At 39.6% G+C, this 27,937-nt stretch overlaps 1 protein-coding gene across 1 annotated transcript in view; it reads right to left on the reverse strand.

Moving 5' to 3' along the window:
* Window positions 1–23,410, reverse strand: part of LOC139736023 (uncharacterized) — a 144,765-nt gene extending 121,355 nt beyond the window's left edge. The window contains exon 1 of the mRNA XM_071646770.1: window positions 22,824–23,410. Within this exon, the coding sequence (XP_071502871.1) occupies window positions 22,824–22,882 (59 nt within the window). The 5' untranslated portion in view covers window positions 22,883–23,410. The remainder of the gene's footprint in view (window positions 1–22,823) is intronic.
* Window positions 23,411–27,937: the final 4,527 nt, after the last annotated feature.

The raw sequence follows: 27,937 nt of genomic DNA on the forward strand, positions 1-27,937 counted from the left end.
CCCTTGATTCTTTCCTTACTGCCTCTTTCTCAGCGACAGAAATCCGACAAATGACCGTTTAACGACCATCATCTATCTCACCAAACGAGCTCCCCCACATATCCGTCTCCACAGCAGCTGGAAGGGGTGTGCTGAGGAAAGACGCCAAACCCATCCTCCGTATTCTTTTGTTTGTTCCTTGTCTTTTTTTTTCATTTTCTTCCTATTCTTCTCCTTTTCCTCCTCCTCCTACTCCTCCTCCTCCTCCTCATTCTTCTTCTCCTTCTTCTTCTTGATATTTTCTTTTCCCTTCTTCTTCACATTTTGTCATCTTCTACATATTTTTCTTCCCCTCCTTTTAAACTCGTCACATCTTCCTTTGATCACTATCTCGTTTGTGTCTCGAGTCGCATTCCTTTATCTGCCCTTTCTTTGTATTGTCACTCCGCTTGAAGTAACAAATGCAAAACGAAACTCTCCGAATTTGCAGGGATCTGCTTTGAAAAAGGAACATCATAAATAAGGATGCGTTGTACGTTGTAATAATTTCTCTGTCTCGTTCCGTTCTGTCGTAAATTATAACTGTGATAAGTATTTGTAAATAAGTAATTCATAAGTTTGTTCATTTTTTGAGTGGTTCACAACATACAAGCTTGCTTTTTAGTGGACCTCTCAGTTCTTTCTTTTTCCTCAACTGAAGCATAACTTTGTACTTTTTTGCCAGTATGCATTCTTTTGTTTATTTGTATCATTTATCTTTTACAAAGTCGAATGTTTATGTTTATGATGTAATTCCAAATATATTATGCGTTATGTTTTGTTGAAAAAAGAAGAATGAAAAATAAATGAATTGAATTGAATTGAATTGAATAAGAAGACGTTTTCTAATCATGTGTCAAAATTTGATAGTCAAATTCAAAATCCAATAGTTCGTTGCTGTTTTTTGTGTTGTTGGTTTTTTTGGCATAAACGCCCTTGCAAACTTATTGTATCGTATTGTACTTATTGTTCTACTTCTGTATCCTTTATTCACATAATTCCTGAAACAATCCCCCACCCCCCCCCCCAAAAAAAAAGCAATGTAGGCCTATCTCTTTTTTGTTGTTGTCGTCTTTCTTTCGAACTTTCTTTTCTTTCTCTCATTGTTTGTTTGTTGTTTATTCTCTATTTCACATTAAAAATATACAAAACGATATACATAAATCATTCATGAATCTTATGAAATATTACAGGAGAAAGATGGATCGCCCATTACAAATTCATTCCATGGGATCCATTGTATACTTTCTGAACTCTAATATCCATACTCGGGCTCTTATCAGGTATTCAGCGGGAATTCCCTTCACTCACTATTCGCGCTTCGTCTGTAATACCATTCCCATGTGAGGGAGGAATAAAGTCTGTTTGTTGCCTGAACTTGAATCATTTGACAGATATCATAGAACTATGTCGCGGGGAAGAGAGAGAGCGAGAGAAAAAAAAGAGCAAAACTGAGAAATGTTGCACGCGAGCACATCGTCAAGGCGGAAATCGAAACTTCCGGTCCAACTTGCATTAGTCACGGTGACAGAAAGCCACAGAGAGATACAAAAGGAGAGAAAGAGAGAGAGGGGGAGAGAGGGAGGAGGGGGAGAGAGTTAGAGAACCAAAGGGGGGAAAAGAATGGGAAGGGTGCCCAGACATTGAACAATATGCGACAGCAGTCATGTATACCAAGTGGTAATCATAACGAACTTGAGATTTCATTTTCATTTCATTTTATTTCTTTAGATTAATTGATTAATTAATTCATTCATTCATTCATTCATTCATTCATTCATTCATTCATTCATTCATTCATTCATTCATTCATTCATGCATGCATGCATTCATTCATTCATTCATTCAAGTCTTATTAAGGGGTTATAAGTATTTAATCCTTCTTTGAACAACATTTCTGTCTGTTTATCTATCTGTCAATCCTTATTAGTCTTTCTCTAATTCCTACCTTCTTCTTTTTTGTTCGTCTTCTCTATTCATAGAATACACCGACTTCTATTTCCACGTATGGTTCAGCTGTTTGACACAACGTGCGGGCCTCAATATGGCACTTAATGGATAGTCTCGGGCAATCACATTTTATACTCGGGCAAGTAAAATGCTGTAAAGCAGACACGGAAAACTGCCGCAGAAGTAGGGACTACTGCCATCAAATTGATTCTACAAAATGATTGGTTCTAGTTGTTATTTTCGTTGCAAATTTGAAAAAAAAATATAATGATTATGTTAGTTATGTACAGTACTTAATATGATTAAATTTTACTAAATATTCATTTTATGGCATAGCATGATAGCATTCACATAATGATATTTTTTATCATGAAAGACGCCTAGAGATCAAAGTATGATACACGTACTACCCATATGCATATGAAATATTTGCATATAAAACATATGCTTATGAAACATATGCATATAAAACATATACATATGAAACATATATGCATATGAAACATATACGCATATGAAACATACACGCATATGAGACATATACATAATTATGCCCCCGCCCATAGACATGGATTTCCTTCCTCTAACGCTTTACATACAGAGTAATACCTCGTGACGTTCCGGTCTGTACATTCCAAGGAATGCGCGATTCATTGAATCATAAGAGATAGAACTTTCAGTAAAGTTGGGTTTAATCATACGCTGAAATACACGAAAAGTCAAGTTAGCGCAGAATATCATAGTAGTTATAAAAACGGTGTTATAAATCACACACACACACACACACACATGAGGGTTAAACAAAGAAACAGATAGGACTAGGAGGTGGTCCTACGCACATTTCATAGAAGTTCAAATGCCACTGACGGAGAAATCGTTGAAATTGGGAGGTAGAGTGTTTATATATAACAATAGCATTGGCCTTTATATTGACATCATTCAAGCAAACATCAGACGAGGGGTGATTTTTTGTCCCATTCCACCACTCCCCAGGATATTTCCTCCCCATCCCGATCCTCCTTCAGCCCCAGTCAGAGCCAATTTCATGGGAGGAGAGTTCAGCGATTGACCATTAAGGTGTGTCGTTCGTCAAACGGCCCCGCCCAGCGGGTGGTGTCTGTCCGAAAGTCTCGGAGGGGTACGGGAGTGGTATCTGGGTCGCCTCTCAGACAAAGGTACTGTTTGTTTTCACCTGTTTCCATGACTTTCTAAAAAGTGTTGCACTTTTGAAAGCTCTACTTTATTGCAGGCAAGTTGACCGTGTCTACTGATTGCAAAGATACACCTGGAGTTTGAGAGAAAATGAGAGGCAAACCTAGCTGCCACGGGGCTTACAGAGTCGCAGGAGCTGGACGTAAGACTGAAATATTATCATCTATCTTCGAACCTTTTTGTTTCTTTGTTTGTTTGTTTATTTGTTCATTTGTTTGTTTGTTTGTTTGTTTGTTTGTTTGTTTGTTTACTTTTAGGTTCAACTGTGCAGATATCATTTCACGTAACCAAGTTGCGTTCTCTTGTCAGATACGAAACTACAAGATCTGCAGAACTTCCATCATAATTATAGATCGTTGTAATTTTGTTGGTTGGTTTGTTTAAATCTGGTCATTCTCGATAATTTGTATGGCAAATTTATGATGAATGTATTCCTAAGAAATCCATGAAAGTAATTTTTGCATCAACATGGTATGTCTCGTGACTGGATGGATGCTGTGGTATGTCAGTGCCTTGGAGTCTGTTTTCTCAATGGCTCATGGAAGGTTGACTAATAACATGTGAAGCAGTGTGATCCCGCGGGCGAATCGTGAAAATTACTACTGGCAGGTTTGCGACCTGAAGCATTTATCATACGTGATCAGACGTTCCAGATCTATTAATATTGCTCCCAAATCTATTTCAATTCCGTCTCATCCCCTGGCTCAGGAAAAGGGGGCTGCACCTGTAACCCCGTGTGATAGGCGGGGATGAAAGCAAACGAAAGCCAGGAGGAAGCTACTAGTTAATTTCATTAAATTAAAAGAGATTTTGGCGGGAGACGGTAGCGCGATGGAGAGGATCTGGCGATGGCTGGATGGTGTTGAAAAAGTGTCCTTTTCATTTCCAGTATCAGTGGAAGAAGTCTGGTAAACTTTGATACAGCGAGAGAAATTAGCCATAAGACATGAAATAAGGGATGGAAACGTCACACACACACACAAACACACACACACACACACACACACACACACACACACACACACACACACACACACACACATTCACACACAAAAACAAGACAAGTTTCATGTCGACTGACAAGACAAATGTTACTAACTGTATAACAAACATTGATTCTGTTTAAGATACCACTAAACGCACGAGCTGTGTATTTCAGCATGTCCTTGGGCCCGTGGTCACTTTCCCACAAGCACGCACTGCTTCATTACCGGCAACGAGAAATAAATCTTAATAAAGTGTTCAAAAAAATAATAATAATGAAATATATATATATATATATACAGTATATGTAAATCAAATATGAACATTGGGGAATCTCGATGCACCGAATATTCTCAATCATTCGTGATTTCATATTTTCCTTTTTTTTTTGTCATTTATATTCATCTTATTCTCAAACGGCACATTAAACTGATCATTTATAACTCTTTCATTTCAAAGTGGAACCAAACACAAAAGCTTTGAAAATTATGAAATCTGAATATTACGTCATTTGAAATCGAAGGCCATGGTATTCGTCAGGCTATTTGGACGTAAAAACATTTTAGACCTTGTAATTATGAAATTACGCAATGGATATCAGATAAAGCGGCTATGTGTGACCGCTGTATGACCTTTTCTTTACGAGTAACATTCTCCAGGATGCGTATAGAGAAAGCTTGCGAGCATACGGGGACATCTCTCCATTTGGCTGTGAAGATAGCGGCTAAGTGAATCTTTCATTGCAAGCAGGTTTGGCAAGGGACTTCCCAACAATTCTGTCATAATGGTTGAGGGGGGGGGGGGGAGCCCCTCAGTGAAACAGATGACATAGTTTACCCGACTGATATCGAGGGTTGCATCCTCTCAGCTCTACCCGGAAAAAGAGGATTTTACAATAAATGACAGTGCAGTATAAATAGATTTAACTCTATTGTGTCTGGGTTTTGTCATAAACTACGATATATATTTTTTCTTTTGTCGGGGGGGGGGGGGAGGTCGGGGGAGGGGGGAGGGGGAGAGGGCTCAAGGAAAACATAACTGTCACTTTGTCATCTAAACTCTAAGCCGCACGACCGATATAACAATGTACTTTGAATGAGTGTATGTTAGCTCAGGTTAATGCTACAAAGTAATTTGTAATGTAGGTTTTAAATAGCCCACTGTTGGTGACTACATAATATCCTGTTTAAGGCGCCAAAACACATGCGCACCGCTACTCTACAGCATCAAGTATCGCGTTAGACTATCTTATATACCGTGCGAATGTGTGCCAAACGCTTGTTTTGAATTCTGATATGTTTCTCTTTGTGTCCACACTAAACTTCAATGACAAATGACCAGAAGACAATTCATACGTGCTTGAAAAGGGAAAATCAATACGGAAAGTCAAGAAATCTCTTTAATACCATGCTGACAACAATGAGGTCCTATAAACTAATCTTTTTGGACATCACTATAGTAACCAAAAAAAAGAGTAAAATATATTGCCTTTTTCTGAAGACTACAAGGGCCTAAAGACCATGGACTTACTCAGTTTGACATTGCTTCACATACTTAGTTTGTGTCTAATAGACATACGCTTAAACCCTTTCCAAAATGAGAATTCAAGGGAAAGGTTATAAGCCAGATCAGCCTGTCTAACGCTCTAATTGCCCATTAGTGCTACCGAGTAGATTTTTGGTTATGGAGCATTTGATCTAGTTCAAAAGCGGGGCAGAAGGCGACCTTTACGAAGTAACACGATTCACTCGTTCAACAGGTGTTGACGATGGTGGTTGGAGATGTTCAACAACTGTCTCATCTTCGCCGCATCAGCGAGTATGGGTATTACGTGTAGATCAGTGGTGGCGCTTTTCACAGGTGACCGGATTTTGCAATCAACCCTAGCTTAACATGCAAGCCTGTCTCGTTTCAAATGCATGTATGTTGCCAAGCATGAGCCGTGTCGCGAAAACAGCGAGCGGAGAACATGTTTTGCTTCTGAGGTGAAATCAGGAGAGACAGATTGCACGTGAGGGCTTGACTTTGCCGCCGAGGATGTTCGTGTTAACCAATAATACCATTCCTCCTGCGAATGTTTCCCCAAGTGGAGATATCGAGACAAAACATGTGCTTTTCATTTGCACCAACCTAGGTATTAACAGCTCACCGCCACCATTTTCCGCTCTTTTGCCTTCCATCGATTTCAGACAGAAGTTTGAAAAAGAAATCATACAATCAGAAGTATTTGGATGATGCATACCGGTAGCACGTCATTTGCATGGTTACACAGTTTTTTCTAAAATGTTTACATCAAATGGCTCCACGCATTTGTTGCCGTCAAAGAAAATAATCTCTTCACGAAATGAAGTTAGCTGAATATCTTCATATTTTTACAGATGCATATAAGACATAGGCCTACAGAGAAGATATTCATACATAAAGCAAAAAACATGTAACAATCACAAACATGAAAGGCGTGGATATATGCGACACAAATGTGTAGCAAAACATTATTCATTTGTACAGGTTGTCGATGAAGTGTATATGAGTGACAAATAGACAAGTTCCTCCAAAGTGTGGACACGTTAAAGCGTTCTTCTGTACCGTTCAATTTCTCGTGTTATAGGAACCCTGGTTCGATGAAACGATAAGTGGACCAACCCAGGGTAGAAAACAAAATTAGGGACAAGTGAAATCGAGTTTACATGGAGGAATGTGGTGAGGATTGCTGCTTGTGCAGACAGTTTCCATCAAAGTGCCATCGTCACCCCCGCTGACATCTTAAATTCAATATGGCGACCAATTTTGGCTGGCAGGGGCAGGAAGATCCATTTTGGAGCGGGAAGATGACGGGAGATCGCCCTACGACAGACAGGAGCTATCACCCTCAAGGCTTCCGTCTTTTTACTCTGCTTCCTCTACCACTTTTCTACAAATTCAACTAAAAACATGGATTACAGTTGTGAAGCGCCTGCGTCAAAGACTACAAAATGTATTCTATACTTCATTTACTTGATTGAACAAAGGCAAATTTCTCATAATCCAAATGTGCTCTAACTTGCTCTTTTTCCTGAATGTTTCAATGACAGCATTAAGTGAATGATAATAATCTCAGTCCATACTGTCGCATATTTCCTGTTGTGTTCTGACAGAGATTAGAAGTAGAGCCTGGGTAGAGTCGACGGGGTATCCGTTAAAGCAGCGTGGCATACCCGAGCTTTAAGTCAAGCTATGACATCTTATCATCGCGTAATTCACATGGAAGTTTTCTCTCATTACTCATAATGGTCAATGAACCCTATCAATCATTCAGATCTCTCACGTTAGTTGACCAAGCAAATAGGAGCAGTGTGCAGATGACACAGCTGTATCAGATCGTCGCCATTTTGACGCTAAACAAAAAGACCAACTCCCTTAACCCCAACACTCCAGCACTGAGTGCAAAGTTGAACGACCATACCAAGGTTGTGATATTTCGTCAAAGCGGGATTCTCCATACAGGAAACTGTGTCTGGGTGAGGTTGTAAGATGTGGTCTTTTCAAAGCCGAAATAGCCCGGATATCTCTGTCTAAAGGTTCTCTGATCTTTTATTTCAAAGTCCTGACGGTCGAGACTTGGAACCCCCTCCCACAACGAGTCACACTTGATTTGTTCTGTTATCTTTTGGTTTATTGTTTGTGCCTAACATTCAATGAAAGCATATCGTAATGTTAATTTCCTGCTTAGAAGGTTGGTTTCAACTCTTGAATATGAGGATATAATTTACTTCAGGAGAGAACAGTGCACCGAGATCACATTCGTTAATGACATAAACAAAGTACGCCTACAGAGAAAACACTCAGGTAATCGTTTTTTCCATCATCCTAGCCACACAATGACGAATAAAGAAACAAATTAAAGCTAAACTGGCTATGAAAATAACTTTGTTTTTGCTATCCAGCCCTTTAGTCATGACGTCACAATACCGCGGTCAATGTTCGGGCGGAATTAAAATCAAAAGGGTTCTTGGATCATTAGAAAATGCTTCTTACCCATGCCGTCCCAGTCGACTTCGTTCGTGTAAAGAGCTCATTTATCATAAATGTTGCAGTGACTTGCATGGTACCGTTTTTTAATTCCCTAGTGCATGGAGAATATTACATTTTTGTGACTTTTACAGGGTCTGAAGTTTGAGCTGTCACTCAAACTTCTATGAGGTGTTGACTGTATTGTCTCGATAAGAGATTGTCGTGCTTGAGAGCCTGTTGGTAATCACGCCTTGCACGCGCGCTTTTGATACTGCCTCGTACACACCTGACGTGCTGACTGTAAATCTACATCCCTGCAAACCCTGTTTACTCACGTTCTGTTTGTTTCCAGCATTTCTTTCCTTCCTCTTTTTTTTTCTATCGCTGATCCTCTCGTTCCTTTCCAGTCTATTTTCTTCTTTGCTGGCTAATTAGACATCTCCTGCAGTCCTTCCTGTTTTGGCCCAGCTCACAAGTCTTACTAACTATATGAGCCATGTGCTCACCATACTTCAAATCGTAGGCTTAAAGGAGACACTGGGATGATTTTGCATGGATGACGGAAACTACAAATTTTAATTATTCGAATGCCCATCTGTTTCCTGCGTTTTGTCTCACGGCAGACCTAGTTACTAGTATGTAACAAACATTGTTCAATGTTTTGTAGACATTTCGGAGGTTTGCTGTCACTCAGCAATGCTCAGTGCTGTAGGAAGTCTAAAGGCGAGTGAACTGGTGACAGTTCTTTATTGTATAAATTCTTGCCCGGAATGAGGGAGGGTTGTGTTTAGGAATGCCGAATCCGTCCTCCCTTCCGCCTCCGCCTTTTCTCTAACTTTTGATCAGTTGGAGGAGAGTGAGGGCAGCAGACATTTTTATTGAGATATACCACGTGACCATAAACCGATGACCTCTTTATCACATCTCAAGACGGGACAAGAAATCAATTTACCGATCTTTCTCAAACAAGCCACGACAAAAAGAGACCTAACAATGCAACACTTGATTGTTTTTATTTCTTTCAATCTATCCATATCAGCAAAAGGAAGGGGCAAAATACGTTCTTACGGCATTTTAAGTAGCTTCGAGCACTAGTTGCTCAATCGTTTGGACAAGTTATGAACTACGCTCAATAATTCACTTTAGGCATCTTTAAAATCCATATGACACGCATTGCCGCTTTAACCGTTATATAAGTAGATTACTAAACGGCCTTCATTCACTTATTCCCCTTTCGTTTGTACCTCATACGTCTGTCTCACCCTCTCCTGGATGTGGCGTCATTCCAAGCACAAACGCGTTTCAGTCCTTTCAATGAGGTATTATAGCCAGAACTCTATCACACCACGTACAGGGGAGCGAGCAAAGCCAGCTACGCAGTCACCAATATGGAGCACTATTTTAAGGGGAGCGAGGGATGAGCAGACATGCTTCTGAGGTTATCACAATTTAGCGGCAAAGCGCGAATCACCAGAAGGAGTCCTAAATTGCCGTGCGGAGAAAAAAAGGGTCAGACGTGGTAGGAAGAATAGGTTGCATATATGGCCAATTTCGAAGAGTTGCTCACAATTATTGACCGGTTTGACCTCCAGATCGAAGAAACTCAGGACTGAAATCTAGGAAAATCGCGGGTAATTTTTGATGTCTATGGAAATAATACATTTAAGCAAAAGTAATAATTCTTTCTAGGAAAAATAAATTGAGATGGTGCAGTTTACGCATGAGAATCATCACTGCCTTTTGTATATCCAGATAATGATCCGGTCTGCAAAAATATCCGTGTTACACAATGAATCTCAATGAACTTTGGAAAAAATTCTTTATGACTTTTGATTCATCGGAAAGGAGCTAGCAATCAAGCTTGTAATGGTAGAAGTAAAAATATCTAGTAATGATAATTGTACAAAGAGAAGTATGATGGGACCTAAATGAAAGCAAGCTTGTTTGGCTGTAAGCCCCAGATAATCAGTGTTTGTGAAAGAGAAACGGAGAACGAATAGAAGTTCAGACCAGCTGATTTAATGGTACTAAATAAGGGAAGCGGGGTATGCCTATATGATTAAGAAATAAAAGAAAAAATTAAACTATACTAAAATGCAAACCATAATTGTGACTAAGCTATCATTTGTTACCGAAAGAGGACATGATTTACATACAGAACCTACTTAAATATACACTTAATATTGCATTAAAACTATCACAAGGTTGTGTTCAGCAGAACACAAAAAGTGACATATACAGCTATCTAAGTTGTTGGTTGGTCAAAAAGTTAGCCAGGCTGCATAAGGGGGAGTAGGACCATTGCCATGGTCTTGACATGACCTTGCCGTACAGAGATGGACGTAAGACTAAATACGGTGGCCGCCTCTTGGAGTACCTATATCATGCACAGCTTTTGTACACCCTTAAAAGGTTTCATGTGACTTAAGGTGAGGGGTGTCAGGAAAACACAGCAGTGACCAAAAGGGTTACAGCCAAACAGTCAAAGTATTCGAAAGTCTGCTTGACAACAAGCATCATGTTGCAGACAGACTGGTGCATGGATGCAGTCTTTGTATACGTTTGGCGCCATTCATCTGGTTTCTATGTGAATTGTAACAAAGCAAGTATGAAGAGAAACTCTCTGTCCTCGAAGAAACTGAAGTGTGTCAAATGCATGTTCATCATAACTTTGCTTAAGATGTAAGTAACTATGCATAAGCATCATCCAAAACAGATGAATACAAATGAAAGACTGATTATATATCGGACAATTTTTTTGCACGGTTTAGATAAGGTAAAAAGCACTCGCGTGACTAATTTCAGAAGAGTCTATGGTACATCAGTGGTGTAAAGATTGTAGGATGACCCACTGGATAAAATGATTATGAATGCATGGGAAGGATCTAAACTCTGCTTTACTCCTTATTTAAAAGCAACTGTCATCGTCGGATTAGTTCCTAAGATCAATGGTCACCATAATGACATAAAAGCATTGAAAGCAGGAGCTCCCCAGGCCTCCGGGTGTGAGGAAATCTTGAATTAGCACATCGTCTGATCCTGTGCCACGGGTGACCATTCTAGTCTTGACCAACGATAATCAACTCTACTCGTCGGACTGGTGAACATTTTATGAGAGCAATTGTGATAGAGAGAGAAGGGGGAGGGGGAAGGGAGAGCGAGTGAGCAATGTTTTGACCCGACAATTATCTGCAAAACAAAATAAATTGAAAATGAAATTAATCTATCGTTCTCGAGGACGATGCGTAAACTATACATAACATTGTTGCAATTGCAACCGTATACCCAAACGTCGTGCTATAATCGATTGGTTTTCTCCCTTTTTCAAGAGGATCAAACCAGGGAAGTGAAAGGGGTATTCCATGCACCGCCCTGGTCAAACAAATGACAAAAACGATTTCCAGATAATTTCCATCAATTTAACTGCGAGAAAGGAAGACAGTCCACTAGAGAAAATGGAAATATAAGTCAGTGGCAATGCCACAACAGTAGAAAGAGGTGCGAAAAGGATATCAACTCTGCATTTCACCTGCACATATTTTCAGCGAGATATGGCTCGGTAATCTAATTTATGCCACTTCATAAACAAACCATGGATTAGTATAGCACAGTTCCCCAAATCTAAAATAACAATTTCCAATTGACAATGGAACAAAAAATCTCAAGGAAATCTATACGGTTGTCTGGTTCCGGTCTGGGTTTGTTCAGACATTCTGCCTCCACTCAAATCTAAAACACATAAATTATAATTACTTCATAATGTGAAAATCCCAGTAGTTAAAAAAAAACACCTTTAAAAGGCATTGATTTGAACTTCTAACCTTCTAACATAAATCCCGAAAATGATTGAAAACAATTCGAGCTCGAGCTTGACGGGCCCGAACGGCGAGAGACAAAGGTCGAGCCAAAGGACCGAGCTGTAATATGTTAGTCCGCTCTCAGTGGTTGTAGACAAGTCTCTGGGGTCACCGATCCGGGTATCGATCCCATTTTCGAGGAGGCTAATCCGGAAAGGCATACATGGGATTAGAGACAGGTCAGACGCCAAATGTGGTTTCTGGGGTTCCGGAAGAACCCGTGCAGCGAGCTCAAGTTCAGTAGCAGGCATCCTTATCCTCGAAGCGCCGGCGACCGGGAATTCCTTCTTCCTTCGACACGACGGCGATTACTGCATGCCAGACACAAAGTTTTCATGGTTTGATATGGCACTTCCTGGAGCTCCTGTATACACATAATAATGGATCAAACAAATCTACTGCTTCTGTGTGCCCTGCCTCTGTAGGGCATGTTTGCACTTTCTCAACGCGAAACGCTGTAGGCCCACTTTCTACAACTCTGTAATAGATATGTAACAAAATGTGAATCGAAGTTCCAGTGAAGCTTCAGATCGGAAAGAACTTGATCGTAAATATCATGTGGAGAAGGAAGGAACCCCTTTTCGCACAAAACATTTATAATGAAAATCTCTCTAGTTGAAATAAAATCCCTGCGATCTAACTCGAAAAGGAAAGCTGTGTCGAACATAAGATATTTATTACCTGGTTTACTTTTAAGATGATATGTAAAAGATTCTTGGATTGGAGCTAAAGAAATATTTTGAACAGCGCTCTCAATATATTCATTTGACAAGGTCAGATTGGCGACTTCAAAAGTCAAATTTCACGTTTCAAAGTCGAGTGAAGACTCCGTGGTACACGTTACGTTTCTACAAGTTGACAAAGGGCGTTTTACTAATATAAAGTTCATCTTGCCAGCAGGAACGTTGTTTGGGAGCCTTGAACTATACTGTTGGTTGTTGTACAGACGCGTCTGCTAAAATTTGCCATACGGAAACAACAGATAAAGGGTGTCGTGGGCAGAGGTTTATGCCGACATTTTGCTCCACTGTTTTGTTGGCAAAGTGGCGAAGGAAACACAAAATTATTCCAGGTGCTCTCCATATGTCCCTTGATTATTTCTGGACTTCTGCTTTGCAGACGAAGTGGGTTACAGGTTGCCACCCATTATGGCGTGCACAGATAAGAGTGGGGGATGAACATACTTTTATGACTTAATAGACTCCTTCGACTGGCGATGTCACATGAAGCGTTTTTCACTTCTGGTGGAGATTTTAGCTGCTTCATACTCAATTTATAATAACGATAAATAAGAGCCTATAGCAAGGAGGAGAACCCTTCAGCCTTTTAGCTCATTATTGCCTTTCTCCCTGACACTCCATCCAACACTTTGCCTTTCGTGAGTATTCGAGAGCGAGTGCCTTTCACCTGATTCTTACTATTAATTTTGAGCTGCGAAAAGACGATTTCTTTGAGAATTAATTTGTGTCCTCCGCAACTCTATACAGAGCTTTTTTCTTCGTATTCAGCCATCATCAATAAAGATTGCGTGGCTGGTTGCGTGATCTGAAAGCGTGCTCTTCTGTTGCATTCACCTTGCTTACAACTTCCATCACTATTCACGCATATAGAACAATTGCCTGCATTTGTCCTGCCTAGAAATGTATCTACTTGTTCACGTTTTTGATGCATTCTTCGCAAGACATGAATTAATCGAGGAAGATTGCACATTGCAATATATCCTGAAGGTGGAGACTTTTTCGATCTTGTTGCGACATGAACGTATTTTGGATGTGAACTTGAGCTCGGAGTAATGGCTTGAGGTTGGAATTCAAGACATAGGTGCATCAGACGTTTTATCCACCAAGAATCTAGTCTGACGTGTCAAGAATCATCTACAAGGTATTGATTTTACCACCTGAAGACAGAACGAATCTCCCAGGTGGACCAGTGTAGTATTGCTTCCAGACGTCTGTATACCCTTGAGAACAGGACTAATCCGTATGAGCAGAAAACATCCGGTCCAAGACGAAATGGCGTTCTAACCTCTTATTCACGAACTGGTGGCTGCATCCGTTAGTAAACTAACTAGGTGCATCTCCCGGGTGCATCTTTAAGAGTGAGGTTTCATTTCTGCATTATAATGTGGATTATTTGGGAAATGAATGTCTGTATGTCAGACCAGAACGGCTAAGATGTTGATCTCTAGATGACATGAGTCACGGATTAGCGATGGGGGAGACACCTTGCTAAGATCGTCGAGTGAACCTCGCCTGACTCTGAGCAAACACAGCAAGATTGCGGTCTAGGACGAGCATGTAGCAGGTACCTTCAACAACCCCGAGAGACTCAAGTGTTACCATACTTGGCGGAGGTTATAAGTTATTATCCTTCATTGATCCACACAAACATAAGATTAAATGGCGTGGGACTACGTCGATTCAGAGGAAATGAAATTGTAAATTTGTTCGGCAAAATCGTATTTGCTCTGTCCTACTTGAAGCTGGTAGAAAACTATTACTAGTAACTTATCCCCACCACTTTTCTATTCATGAAGTCAACGACGAAAAGGAACTTCACAACACTTCGAGAAAACTTTTCCCAAACTACTAGTGGTTGAAAACATTGGCTAATTCATTGAATAGTGCGCAACAGGCTTCAGAATGGCATCCTTTTTATCGATCCGGAATGTATCTCTGATAGCAATTGTGGCCAAACAATCACTAACTTCTTATCAGCATAAAAATCTAGAGTAGATCGGTGTCATTGGTGACTTCAATTTCAATACCGGATGATCGCAATATTTTTGTGCTATGTGTGCAATGAGCTAGTTTTGTCCATTATCATATCGTAACAACAGTCATAAAGATGACATTTAACATACATGACGTCATTTAACAATGGCATAGGATAAACAATATATTTGATGATGGGAAATAGAAGGAGTGGAATTGGACTTTATAGAGTAGATTCAGACAGATATGTGGTTGTTTATACGTCAAGTACGAACCCATCATCTTCTCTAGCATTCGCTGTCACCGATTCATCTCGTGGAGAGAGAGAGAAGTTATTACAGTAATGCAGTAATCATTACATCTTATCGAGAAGATGGTTATGATAGCCTTGGTTTCACAGTGCTTGAGTTATCTGACACTATCATTCGTGGATAGATAAAAATGAAAGTAATATTATATGTCTAAGCAAAGAATCACAGCAGCAAACAAAGTTATTTCTTAGAAGTAGAAGAATCACGAGCTTGGATGAAGTCTTTAAAATGGAAGGAGAAATTACGCACTCGAAAGAAGTTATGCCTGCAGAGATATTGAAATATTATAATAAATTATTTCATACTCTCAGCCTCAAAGTAAGATGAGTTGACGATAACAGTGAGTAAACCAGAGGTCATCGCACGGTTCTTGTGGGGTCCGCTGCAAGGTTGAGAAATAGAGATTGATAAATTGGATCGTGGTAACGCCTTTGTGGTTCAACCTCAGTTGACGCATATCATATGTTTTACCTTTTATGACTCTCATGCCTGTTGCTCTATTCTTGCCCCGCCATAGGGTGAGTTTTAAGTTTGGAGAAGTTTCATTTACATCGACCTCCAAGCTTTCCCTTCAACACTGCATGCTCAAAAATAAATTAGATTTAAAGACAAATATGCACACAATTATACCCTCGCATCATGCAGACCTTGAGACTATGTGATATGGCTTATTGAAGTTCCAGGAAAAAACAATTTGATCACAATAGACATGATTGAGTCGTATGGTCCAAGACTTTGTTGATATCTCACTGCTCAACAGTAATAATGTGGGGACTTTAATATTGTTGAGGCCCAGATTGAAAATGATGATAACATATATGGCTATGATGTATTATAACAAGGGACTTTATTGATGTCCAGATTGAAAATAATGACGATGATGATGATGATATCGTGTACGGCTATGATATAGTATAACCAAGGACGTTATTATGAGTAAACACGATCATTGATGTCATATCGTGAAATTGACTTTTGATGCGTATCCTAGGCAACGGAGGAGAGTGAGTGGTGTACGGATTGAAGTAAGTTTGACGGCCTGGGATAGGATGATGATGTTCATTAGAAATATGACGTATAACAGCTATGGTGATGATTTATTAAGGGTGATACAGTGGCTGACGAGTTAAAGTGCAGCCGATAGCAACATACTGTAAAACTATCAATTTTTTGATCTTCTACGCCCACGTCATACACTATACCACTCGTGGCTATATACGCATTGATGAAAAACAGTGCCCCTCACCCATCTGCTTACTTTCATCTTAAAACCCAACAAAGCATCAAATTCAATAGACTCTTTAGTTAGGAGCTTCTTATTTACGAAGTTAAAATGAATGTCCTCGCAAATATAAAGGAAACAATAACATCGCGCCTGTAAACAACAACAACAAAGTATGCCTACCTAAAATCATACTCCAGACTCCAGCATCATACATCACCTTGGAAAATGGATGTATAGTAAAACCGTAAATAGACAAAAGATTCCCACATCTCTTTTAAAGTCGGCACTGAGAGTCGGACCTGGTCATTATTTTGACAGTGGTACTGAGCTTGATTGACAAGGTCATCATAGCTACTTATGAGGGATTTCAATGTTTATAATGAAGTCTACGTGACAGAAATATGCCCCGAGTGCTTACAAGACTTCACTTGCCCATTTTCATTTCAATCGCCTACCATGCGATGGGTACAAAAAGTGTGTTTATATACCGTCCCCTATTGGCTGGGTCATCTCGCTTTCGAGCTTCTATCTTGCCGCCCGGTGAGAGAATGTCAAGAACGTTTTGTAGGACGCGTTGACTTCCTGCTCTACTCGCTAAGTGATGGACGGAGGCTGGGGCTAAATGCTCGGGGTGGAGTACCCAAAGCTTTGCACTTTCATTAAGTTGTCCCGAGGTCCTTTTTAGCGTAATACACATACACTTACACATATTTAACAGCTATAAGCACACAGGGAAAGTCAGTGAAGAAAGGCTTTTAAAAGGAAAAAATTGACTGGAAGTTTTTTTTTTAAGCTATACTGGTCCCTAATGATCTATCTTTGCTGTCCTTGCTTGTGTTATCACACGCTCATCTCTCAAACATATCTTTTATCTTCCTACAAATTCAAATCTTTTGACCTATCTATATTTTGTTCTCCGACGTCAGTGTGATGACTTCCACCCCCTCATCTTCATGGTAACCTTGGTAACCGCTTCAGGTTTGTCTAATCGCTATAGACTCCAACAAGCCACAGTGTAAAACATGCGTGTCAAAGCAGAGCCTCCTTGCCTTTCCGGTTTCTACATTCGATGTATAATAATGTAAACATGAGCTTTCTGACATGACATGTCATTTCCCCTTGTCATTATTCTTATGCCTTTTATCCGGATGTCATATTATATTTCTGTCTAGTCTTGGATACAAGTGGCATGATTTCATTGACATGTTTCCTTGTACATTGTCTTCTGTTGGTATTAGTTTTGTCTCTCGCTACCTTCATATCGATAACACATTTTGCACATATCCCAAGTAGATTTTTTTTTTAATTATCTTACCATTGCTTTCATACATAATTTAGTCAGTCCTTTCGATGCAACGTCAAAAACATTCCTTTAGGATTCCCGCTCAGACGAAGATCGAGGGTGTCAGTTTGGTACTACTTAATGTAAGATCTACTGGTGTATCAAGTTGGTTCGATCTGTTGTATGCATTTAAAACAAAACGAAAAGACGCCCATCTACTTTCCTCTCACCCTGCCGGTTATGCTCAAGAATTCATCAAACCAAAGACCTTTTTAGAAGTGTTTTCTTTTCCTCCACGGCACGATAGATATGTTTTTGTCACATCGGAATCGGTATCTTCGTCTGATATGTCAAGGTAGGGACCGGTTTGCCCGCGTTAATTCGCTGCATCGAGTCACATCCTTCATGAGTGAAATGCCCGTGGCTGACACTCAAATTAGTCTACCGTCATCAGTCACTTACAAAGCTCTTTCCTCTGTTCATTTCTCACGGTGAATCTCAAATCCATGGTGACATGAACGGACGGTGGAGCAAGCTTCTGTGGTGGGAAATGTTTCAAGACGGGACCTTTCTTAGCACTCAACATTGGAAACAAGAGCGGAAAGATGGCCGATGCCTGATACGACAAGCCTTTAAGAACGTGATCCGTTTCCAAGCTTCTCCTCTCCTACATCATACGACATTTACCTCGATCGCAGATATGGTGCGAAAGAAAGACTCGTTTGTCACAGTGATCGTATTTTCACCATGAAGATCGATTACTCGTAAACCATGTCGCTATTTTATTTAAGCGATTTACGTCTTCTTACCACTTTTACTGTGAAGTTCAAGCCGATAACCTTACAAATTTAAGTATTGTATAGTATAATTTTTGATTGTGCTATCAAACTTCTATCAAACTGGCGCTATGGGTCAGGTGCGGGTTTTGAAAAGTAAGGTCCAATATCGGCAAAAGAGTTCTTTTTTTTATCCTTCTTTTTTATTTTAAGTGGAACAAAATCTCTATACAGGAAATCATGTTCCAATACGTCCCTTGCTGATAATCATGTAATTGTCTTGCTGTATAGCAATTTTTCATGTCCCCCCCCCCAAAAAAAAAAAAAAAAAATAAAAATGCTTGCTCCATTTTCCATATACGTATTACAGACAACTCAGCCAGCTACACAGAAAACAAGAACCACATCTCATACCAGTATTTTCCTTGTAGCGTTTTATTCCTGCACCACTGTGTGTGCATAATTATATCTAACACCCGCAATTTATGTAACGTAGTGCTTTTCTATACCGTTTCACTTTATTCACTTTAATTTGACAACTGTTTTGTTGAACGACTCTGCGAAAAAAGACAAACTGTTACCTTTCAATCATATTCGTGTGTCAGATTACTCGCTTCAATTGTACAATCATTGCTTTCATGACTTTGATCATGGAGCTACAACTGGCTCTATGCTTTGTTCTTGGTAATAGATTCGCACAGCAATGACGGCATATCGCAAACACATTCCCGCAGTATGCCACAGAGATATAATGTCTGATTCATTGGATTTGCTTCGTTTCCCTATTAATCATTGGGACTGAAATGGGGTTGGGTATCCAGACGTTAATAATGGAATATTGACAGTTTGTCATTTCGCTGCTCTCGTCTATCAAATGAACCAAGTTTTTTTCCCCTGGTTGTGGGTAACTGTGGAGCAACTGGCTGCTTCCCTGGAAGTGGGCTAATTTTCGCTTTGACTCATAAAGCGAGGGAAACAGGTTCATTACAAACACCCATTGTTTGAGCGCTCTGCCTGAGTAGCAGATGCGATGCAAGCTCTTGTGGTAATAATGAAGGTATATCCAGCTTCCGTGAATTACCTACATTGGGTGCCAACTGCGTTGAAAACTCAAGGGACATGAGCACTAGAGCATTTGTTTCTGCATCAGATAATTGTACAGATTTTGTCAGAGTTCAGTCACATGAAAGTATCGAAAATATTTCAAAGAAACACATTCCATCCAATTTATCGTTTTAAAGATCAATCCTCCGTGAACAGTGAAGTGCATAATACCATTATAACTTAAATATTCACTAGGGAAAATATCCGTGTCTCTTTGTAAAGCTAATCGTGAATAATGAACTCCATTAAATAATCATCCATAAAGCACACTGGTAATTGTGGTTTTGGCGAGCTTGAGTTTATTAGCAATACAACAAACAGTTAACATTAAATCAACGTACTTAATCATGTCCCTATATAGTTATATTGATCAGAGGAGGAAGTTTGCATTTCTCGCGGATCAAATCGGATGCAGTTCGAGTCGAAATTCGACAGTGGTGATTTTATTTTGTTTTCTTTTTTACCGCATGTGACAGGTGAGGTGCTTTAAATGCTGAGAAAAGATGTATCTTTTTTAACCCTATCAGTACTATGATGTCAAAATTTTGTTGGTTTTGCGCACGCACAAGAGTTCGAGTTAATTTGTCGCTTTTTAGGATCTACATGCAAAGTTTCTGCCGTACTTAGCGTCTTTGCACTCATGCAAACAAGACGCTGACTATATACGGTCATCAGTCTTGGAATTATCTAACACGATACAAGAAAGTGCCATTGACTTTTGAAGGTATACCAGCCTAATATTTGTGACAGAGTTAAGCTAACTCGCCCCTTTAAGGCCCGAGTGGGGGAACGACTGATGAGGCATGCTGAGCGGGAACCTGACGTTGACCCGAGCGGACAGGGCGCGGCTTCTCGCATGGAAATCTGGGGCTTTGAGAGATGACAAGAAATCCACCCCCACCATCCCAGTCGGAGAGAAACAGACAGACAAATATGACTGTGGAAATATTACATGTCATAAACGTGCACATGGAAACTACGTATGTTCCTTTAGCGAGCAACATTGTCCTACTAGACTGCGTAGAAAGCAAATGTACACAGGACAATCCGGCGACTTCCGTACGGCTTGGCACGCTATGTCAAATGGCTGTGTTTTTTTTTTTCTTTGTTCTTGTACAGCGTCGTCCTCTTAGAGAAAAATCCATTTCTATCATTATCCTTGTCACATTAAACAAGTCAGTCAAGTCCATGAGAGATTGTGAGGTCATAGAAAGTGAGATTACCAGGTCCTTTTTTGTAAAGCATTTTAGAAGTAGTCGTTGTTGTTGTTGTTTTTCACCACTTTCCCCTTTACAACAAGATTACCTGTCGTCGAAACGTATGCCAACGCACTTACACACTGTAACTCTGACGCATTTTACACACGCTGCTGACGCGAGACTGACAACATAAATGACAAAATATTCAACCAAAAAGACAAAAAATTGAATGAATCAGAACTTGGTATCTAATCTCCCCACACTGACACTGCCTCCCTCCTTTTTTTTTTGGGGGGGGGGATGGGGGAAGAGGGTCCGTATATTATCATTCATCCGTTGATGTAGCTAAGTAGTTGATGCCTCCTTGATGTAGACAAAGGACAGTTTATCGTCTAGACGCAGAGCCAACAAGTGATGTCTGAAAACCGGCTGGATACCATCATCAGCTGATACCACCGTACGTCATACCTCCACACTACCATCGTCATCGTCATCATCATCATCATCATCATCATCATCATCACCATCATCATCATCATCAGTATCATCACTACATTCCCCCCCCCCCTCTTGTTCTCCCTTTCCCCACACCTTTCCTCCGTTTTTTCACGCTCCATCTAGCCTAGGTATCAACTATCCCCATTCCGTCCTTCCCTGACCTCTAACACGGCCCCTATTTCGCAAAAAAAAAAAAAAAATCATCTCCGGAAATGATCGACAAAAGTCGGAAAAGGGGATAGAGTAATATCTCGTTTCGATTAGCTACATCCCTCGTGGGAGTAGGAGGCCGATCTTTTTTTTAAAAGCGAGAGATGGTGAGATGTGTTTATACATGATATGACATGACTCCACATCTCGTGTCAGAACGTCTCGTTGGAGTTCGTTTTTGTTTGTCTGTTTGGGTATTTGGGGGGGTTTTTGCTGGCCACAAAATGACGATTGCTCATTCACGAGACATATAAGAGCAGTATTTTACATTCTTTGGTGTGCGCGCCATTCAATCAATGACGAAAAGTTCACTGTGGTCAGACGCTTTGAATACGTAATAAAGCAGTGACATAGGAACAGATTATTGAAAAATGCAAGTAAATCAGAAAAAAAGAGACGTTGAGTAGTCAAGTCTGTTTTGGATAGTGACTATAAATACAGTATACAATGTATTTCTTGATTCGACACACAAGCAAAAGATTGTGTCTAGTTAAGTCACCAGGCTGATATTTGTATATGAAATCAAAACAAAAGCAGAGCTCTTGTTTTCTCTTGTTTTCTTTTTACGTGTTTTAAGTTTTTGGATCTATACTTGAGCCTACCTACACAGTACAGCCCTAACAGTACTTTCTACATACAGTGACCTCATAACCAAGTGCCTTTTTGAACTATAGGATGATCCTACCTCTGCTGCTCTCTGTGATATGTTACTTCTCTTTTTTATCGAATTTTTGACATCGCTTTCCTGTTTGATGTTTTATTTTGAACAATTTCTAGTTTCTTTTGCACACTAACAAACATAGATTAGAATGTCATTGCGAGGGATGGTACGAGGCTTGAGGCAAATTACACACCAATCGCCTACGATCAAAAAATGAGAATGAAAAAAAAAAATCTACTGTCTGTACCACCCCGTCTTACTGGGGAGGATAATGGATGATACTGCCTTCATTACAAAGCTGTGCAAATATGCTATGTGCTCAACGACTGCGGAGGAAACAAATGCAATTGTAAGAAAAGAGACGCGCAGTTTTCCATGTATGATGTATATGTAGATATAATTATGGAAAAACGGAGAGAGAGGGAGCGCTGAAAGTTAGAGTTCACGTCGGCATTTCATGTCTTCAACGAAATCATGCATGGCATCTAACTGCGTTTAATCGAAACGGAGGTAAAAGTGTTCATTATGTTGGTGTTTCCAATCAGCACTAGCAAATTTCCTCGCTCAGTTGGTTACATTTTGATGGCTAGGCATATTCATTTATTTAGAAAAATGACGATGGAAAATATTGTCATCTCCTTGTGTTATATATATCGCATGTCCTGACTATTGTCAAGTCGACAAAAATGTCATTCCTTCATAACGTCTAGAGAACCACCCTCCCCCCCCCCCCCACACACACACACACAAACACACAGACACACACAAAGTTTCTTTACACATTGATACAGAGATGTTACAAAGTTCAAATGACAGGTTTTCAAAGTCTTACTTGCTCATGACTCCTGAGACGACTGCAAGCAAAACGGAAAGAAACAGAATGATCTGCATGATGACTTCTGATCGGCAAGCAATCCAGGAATTTTTTTTCAGCTATTATCCGTAAGAATGAATAGATTGCAGCTCAAAGAGGAGGGGATGGAATCCGAACGCTCCTGTTTCTGACCCTGCTAATTTCTAGAATTGTAGCTTTCCTCGACAGCGATATACAAGGAGAAGACAGAAAGAGTTTCAGCTGAAGTAGGACAGTTGCAAACGAAGGTGGACGAGCGCGGGTAATGGCATCAGATTTAGGGAAGCGTCAACGTCGGCAGCCGCGAAGCGTTGGAGATAGCACGTCCGTCCTTGCAGCCCGGCAAAATGTGACAACGCACCAAACGCAGGAGTCCCTGGCTTTCTACCTTTCTTCACACGCCTACTGTCTCGGGAGCTAGGTTACGTTAAATTTGACGGCCGTCCATCAACGGAGGTCCTACAGATACAGAAATTTATTTCTGTGCTTATTCGCTTGTGGTCCAACCTCTAATCGTCAGCTCTAAGAAAGACGCAACGTTAGATGACCTTAAAACCTGGGTGAGATAGAGAGGGAGAGAGACAAGTAAGAAAGAAAGAAGGCTTTTTTTCTTCGCACTTCGTGCACGGTACGATATGTGCGAGCTCTGATCGTCTGTCATTGGTGGCGAAGCGTGACTCCGTGGCTAGTGCGCAAGCGCGAAATAAGTTCTCTCGGACTCGTCCACTCTAAAAACGGGTGATTTGTTTGTGCCTGAAGTGGATTGCGTTGTGTGAAACACTAGAATAGAGTCAATGTTTGTTATTGTACGACCAACCGGAATTACCATTGACGCCGCTTCTTTTATTACAGTTGAACAAACATTTTGTAGTCTTCAATATTATTGATGACGTCAAGGATGGTGGTTTCACACTACCTGTCAGTGGTAAGACAATTTGCGTTGATTATACATATAGCAGCTGTAACCTAGCAGACTCGGTTCATAATAGTCATGACATTGGGTTGGAATAATTACTGACAATGAAATATACAAAATTAAACGAATGGACATCTGCAAACCCTTACGCATCCACACATACAATACCCCAAGATCATTAGCAAAGCGAACCTTGGTATTAAGACGACTTCTTGAATTCTTTTGAAATGTAAATCAAGGAATTATGATTAAGAAGACAAAAATAAGCTAGCCTCCATGTACTTTCATATAAACTGACTGTAAAGCGTATTTTTGGTTGATTGAACTCTGCGTTAGGAAATTAAAGATTCATGAAGGTAGGAAAAAGAGCCAGTGGACCAATGAAAACATAAGATATTCCTAACACAACCTTGATAACTTTTTTGTTTCATGTTGACTAGAAACTGATGATTCTGTAACTTTTAAGATGGCCTATTACTTCTTATTTCTTAAGCAACATTATCCTAGATATGCTCATCTAGATCTTTCATCTTACATCAAGAGGTCGTTTTCTTTCATTGTCGTTCATCATAATCTTTTTCAATTTCAGTTCCTGTCATTAAAATCGGATAAGTTCAAGAAAGTGATGACTAATTTCATTCATATTTCAAAGACAGCGAAGCATGATTTATGAATACAGCGATTTCCCCTACTGCTGCAAACATTCGCTAGGCATTGAATCACTCGAGTCGAAATCAATTATAGTAATGATGAACTTTGACCCTTGCAGAGGGACTGAATTCTCCCTCGAGAAAAATGTAAAGCCAGGCAGGTGTAATGTATGATGTCATCCGGCATGCAGAAAAACGATTAGGGTAGATGACTCAGAACGCATAGTTTGCGACTAGCACGAACTGATAAATATTTATGGAGCGACAAGAGAGGGACGATGACAAGGAAAAAAATAAGAATCATTGCAAGATTACATTATGAGTTTTGACAAAATAAGGCAAGGTAAGTAACGAATAGCATTGACATGATTGAAGTATGACATCATTTGCCTACTTCTATCATTGTCTATCGAAAACGCAGCGAACGCAGTATCTATAATATGAGCAGATTGGTTTATTTTTGCTTTTTGCAATCAAGGTGTGTGTAGTAATGTTTCCTTCCATCCTTTGTCAAACCACATCGCAAGGCTGTCGAATGCAATGACACAACTGATGTTGATGCGATTATGTGGGGAAGGAAGATTGAGTTATTTTGATTCAATTTCCGTCAATATTTCCTGTTAGTATATCAACAACACATCGCATCAGTGAAATGAAGAGCGCAAACAAGTGCATCCAGTAAGTGATAAACAATAATTATTACCATCACCGACGCCATCAAGGGGAACTGAAACAAAAAAGTAACAAAACTGGATGAAATTGATGAAATAAAGATCAGAATCATATGTGAGATATGAACCAACAAGACATGATTTATGATTTTTTTTTTCTGCTGTTTCTTCTAGTCTGCAATGATGATCTATATACCGCATGTCGCTGGCACGCCATTATACCATTACAGCAATTTCCTATCATTTGTCATCCATTGTTTATCGAGACCAATGTACGATGCGTCGGTGTCGAGATCCTGTGCGAGAAAACTAGAACCACAGTTTTAAGATCGGTGGTTCAAATCATGCTCCCAGATAGATAACAAAACAAACAACAACAAAATAGAGCATTGAGAATAATTCTTCGAATAAACCCTTATGAATAGGTTTCAAATAAAAAAATCCATACTTTGATGAACCTTCAAACATTAGAATCCCGACGCAAAGATCATTGTACTCCATGATACATAAGTCCATAAATAATTTTTCTCCACCGTATTTAAAAGAGCTGTTTTGATTTTCTTATAATCCATATAATCTTCGTTCTGCTTGGTCACTCTTGTTCTCCCCCAAACCCCAAACTCAAGACTGCCGCAAATCTTTTAAATTATAGAGGATCGTATGTTTATATAAGAGTATTCAATTTTCAACTTAAGTGTATCTGTATATGTATTTTTTCTTTTTCTTTTTTCTTTGAAGGGTAGATGTATTATTTTTTGGATTCATTGATTTTACTTATTGCAATTATGGTAATAGTGTTCGCAAAATAACCGAGGTGTAATAATGAATGTCGTTTTTCTTTTGTATAGTGTAGTTTTATGTTGATACAAATTTGTGTGTTAATTTTGGATATACCGAGTGTGTTTTGTTTTGAACCCCTCGGTAGAAAAGCTCCACCATGACGGCGGAGCTGAGTAGTGCCATCCATCCGCAGTTTAATGTACTTTGTGATGATTTCTTTGTATTATTCAATTAGAAGCTATGTACATAATTCGGAAATAAAATCTATCAATCAATCAATCAATCAATCAATCAATCAATCAATCAAGTAAACTAGCCCTCCTTGGCAGACGTAACTTTTCTCAGACACAGAAAGCTGACTTCTTGGAATCTTTGAGCAAAGCTGATAGTCAGGTCTGCAGGTTGCAGGCAAATTTCGCCAGTTCAACGTTCAAACGAAGGTATCCAGTAATCATAAACTATGAATTGTGAGGTGCATTGATCGACTTATATGTTAGCGTCGGGAGAAGCAAGTCGGTTATCCGGGCTCTAGTAACATCGGAACATTTTTCATTATTCAGGGGCTGAGAAGTTGTACCTCCATGCTCTCAAAGGACGGGTGCCTGTCAGCTATCTCGAGTGTTATGCCACACCTTGCCCAAGGTAACATTAATAAATGGAGGTCGATCGGACGAACTCCGTGTTAGAGATTTCATTGACATTGGACATTATTAAAGAAAGTTGCGAAATTTTACAATTTTACGTTTTCACCGAATAAAAGCAATTTGGGCGAGGATTTAGCAACTAATACCCCCCCCCCCCCCCCCGTCATCGTTTGCTAGGTTTGTACAGAACTGCAACATTTGGATGCGAAGAATATATCTTTTCATTGATTCCATGTCAAAACGGGAATTTCGGTGAATATTATTTGTGTAATGTTCATTGAGAGACTCGTAATTTGACTATGTGGTTGTCACTTTTACTGATTTGCGAAAACATTTGCATTACAATTTTCTTATTGTCGGTCAGATTTTGATGAAACTTTTTCTGTTACTCTGAGCGTACTCTATTCATTAAAGATAACACGAAAACCTTATGAACTGTCATTGTAACTCCAATCCATAATCCAGATAAGTCAAGGGCATTCTGACGCACTACTGCTGCAATCTCGAAAAGGGAGAGCTTTACGAGTAGTCAACAGCTCTTTTTGAATGAAACATACATCACACACGTAGTCTATATAGATCACTGAATCTTTATATTGCTGGTTAGCACACTTAAATGTCTTGATGTTCGCCACTTTATTTCGGGCTGTATACTTTCTTAGTGAGTTTTTTCCTCAGCATCAACAAAGCTATACGTATCGACAGACTGAAATCGTCTTTCGGCACCATTTGGTTCCTTTCTGGTTTGTTTAGTGTATCTCTTCTCAAAACAACACGTTTTCTATACATCACATTATGTCTGTTTAATAAGTCAAGCGGGGAAAATATTCTTGGTGCCAGGTAATCATCATCAGCTTTAAAAAAGAAATTATCTGCATCTATGACAGATTCCTCTAGAGAAGCTAAGGGCAAAACAAATGAACAACTCCGAGCTTTGTTGTGTCAAAAGAGGAAATTATTTGATTGAGTTCCCCACATTCGGTATGTTTATCAAACATGAATGAATATATATTAATACATAATGATAATTTGGCCTTCTTGCAATATTGCTAGGACCATGCTGTAATCTCGCCCATGATTCACTATCCAAACGTAAAGACTTATAAAGAAACTGCTCTTAAACGTATATAACGTGAAAACAAGACAGTCTTTTATTATTATTTTTGTTGATTTTGCGTTTTCTAATCGTGAATATTACCTTGTCAAATAAAGAGAAAATGATATGATGAAAGAAAAGTATCCTCATATCTTCCTTTGCTAAAGAGAAGTGCGGAACAACGAGCCTACGCCTGGCAAAAAAAAAACAAGAAGAAGAAAAAGAAAAAGTGACTGCGTCAATGTGGTCTTAAGAAACGAAGGAGAAAATAATCCTCCTTCATCCTACGAATGAGGCACTTCATTGACTCTCACACAAACCATTACCTCGGGTTTA

The sequence above is a fragment of the Diadema antillarum genome, unplaced genomic scaffold, assembly GCF_040938485.1.
Source record: "Diadema antillarum isolate AM-2024a unplaced genomic scaffold, OU_Dant_1.0 seq00000619_RagTag, whole genome shotgun sequence".
Taxonomy (NCBI): Eukaryota; Metazoa; Echinodermata; class Echinoidea; order Diadematoida; family Diadematidae; genus Diadema; species Diadema antillarum.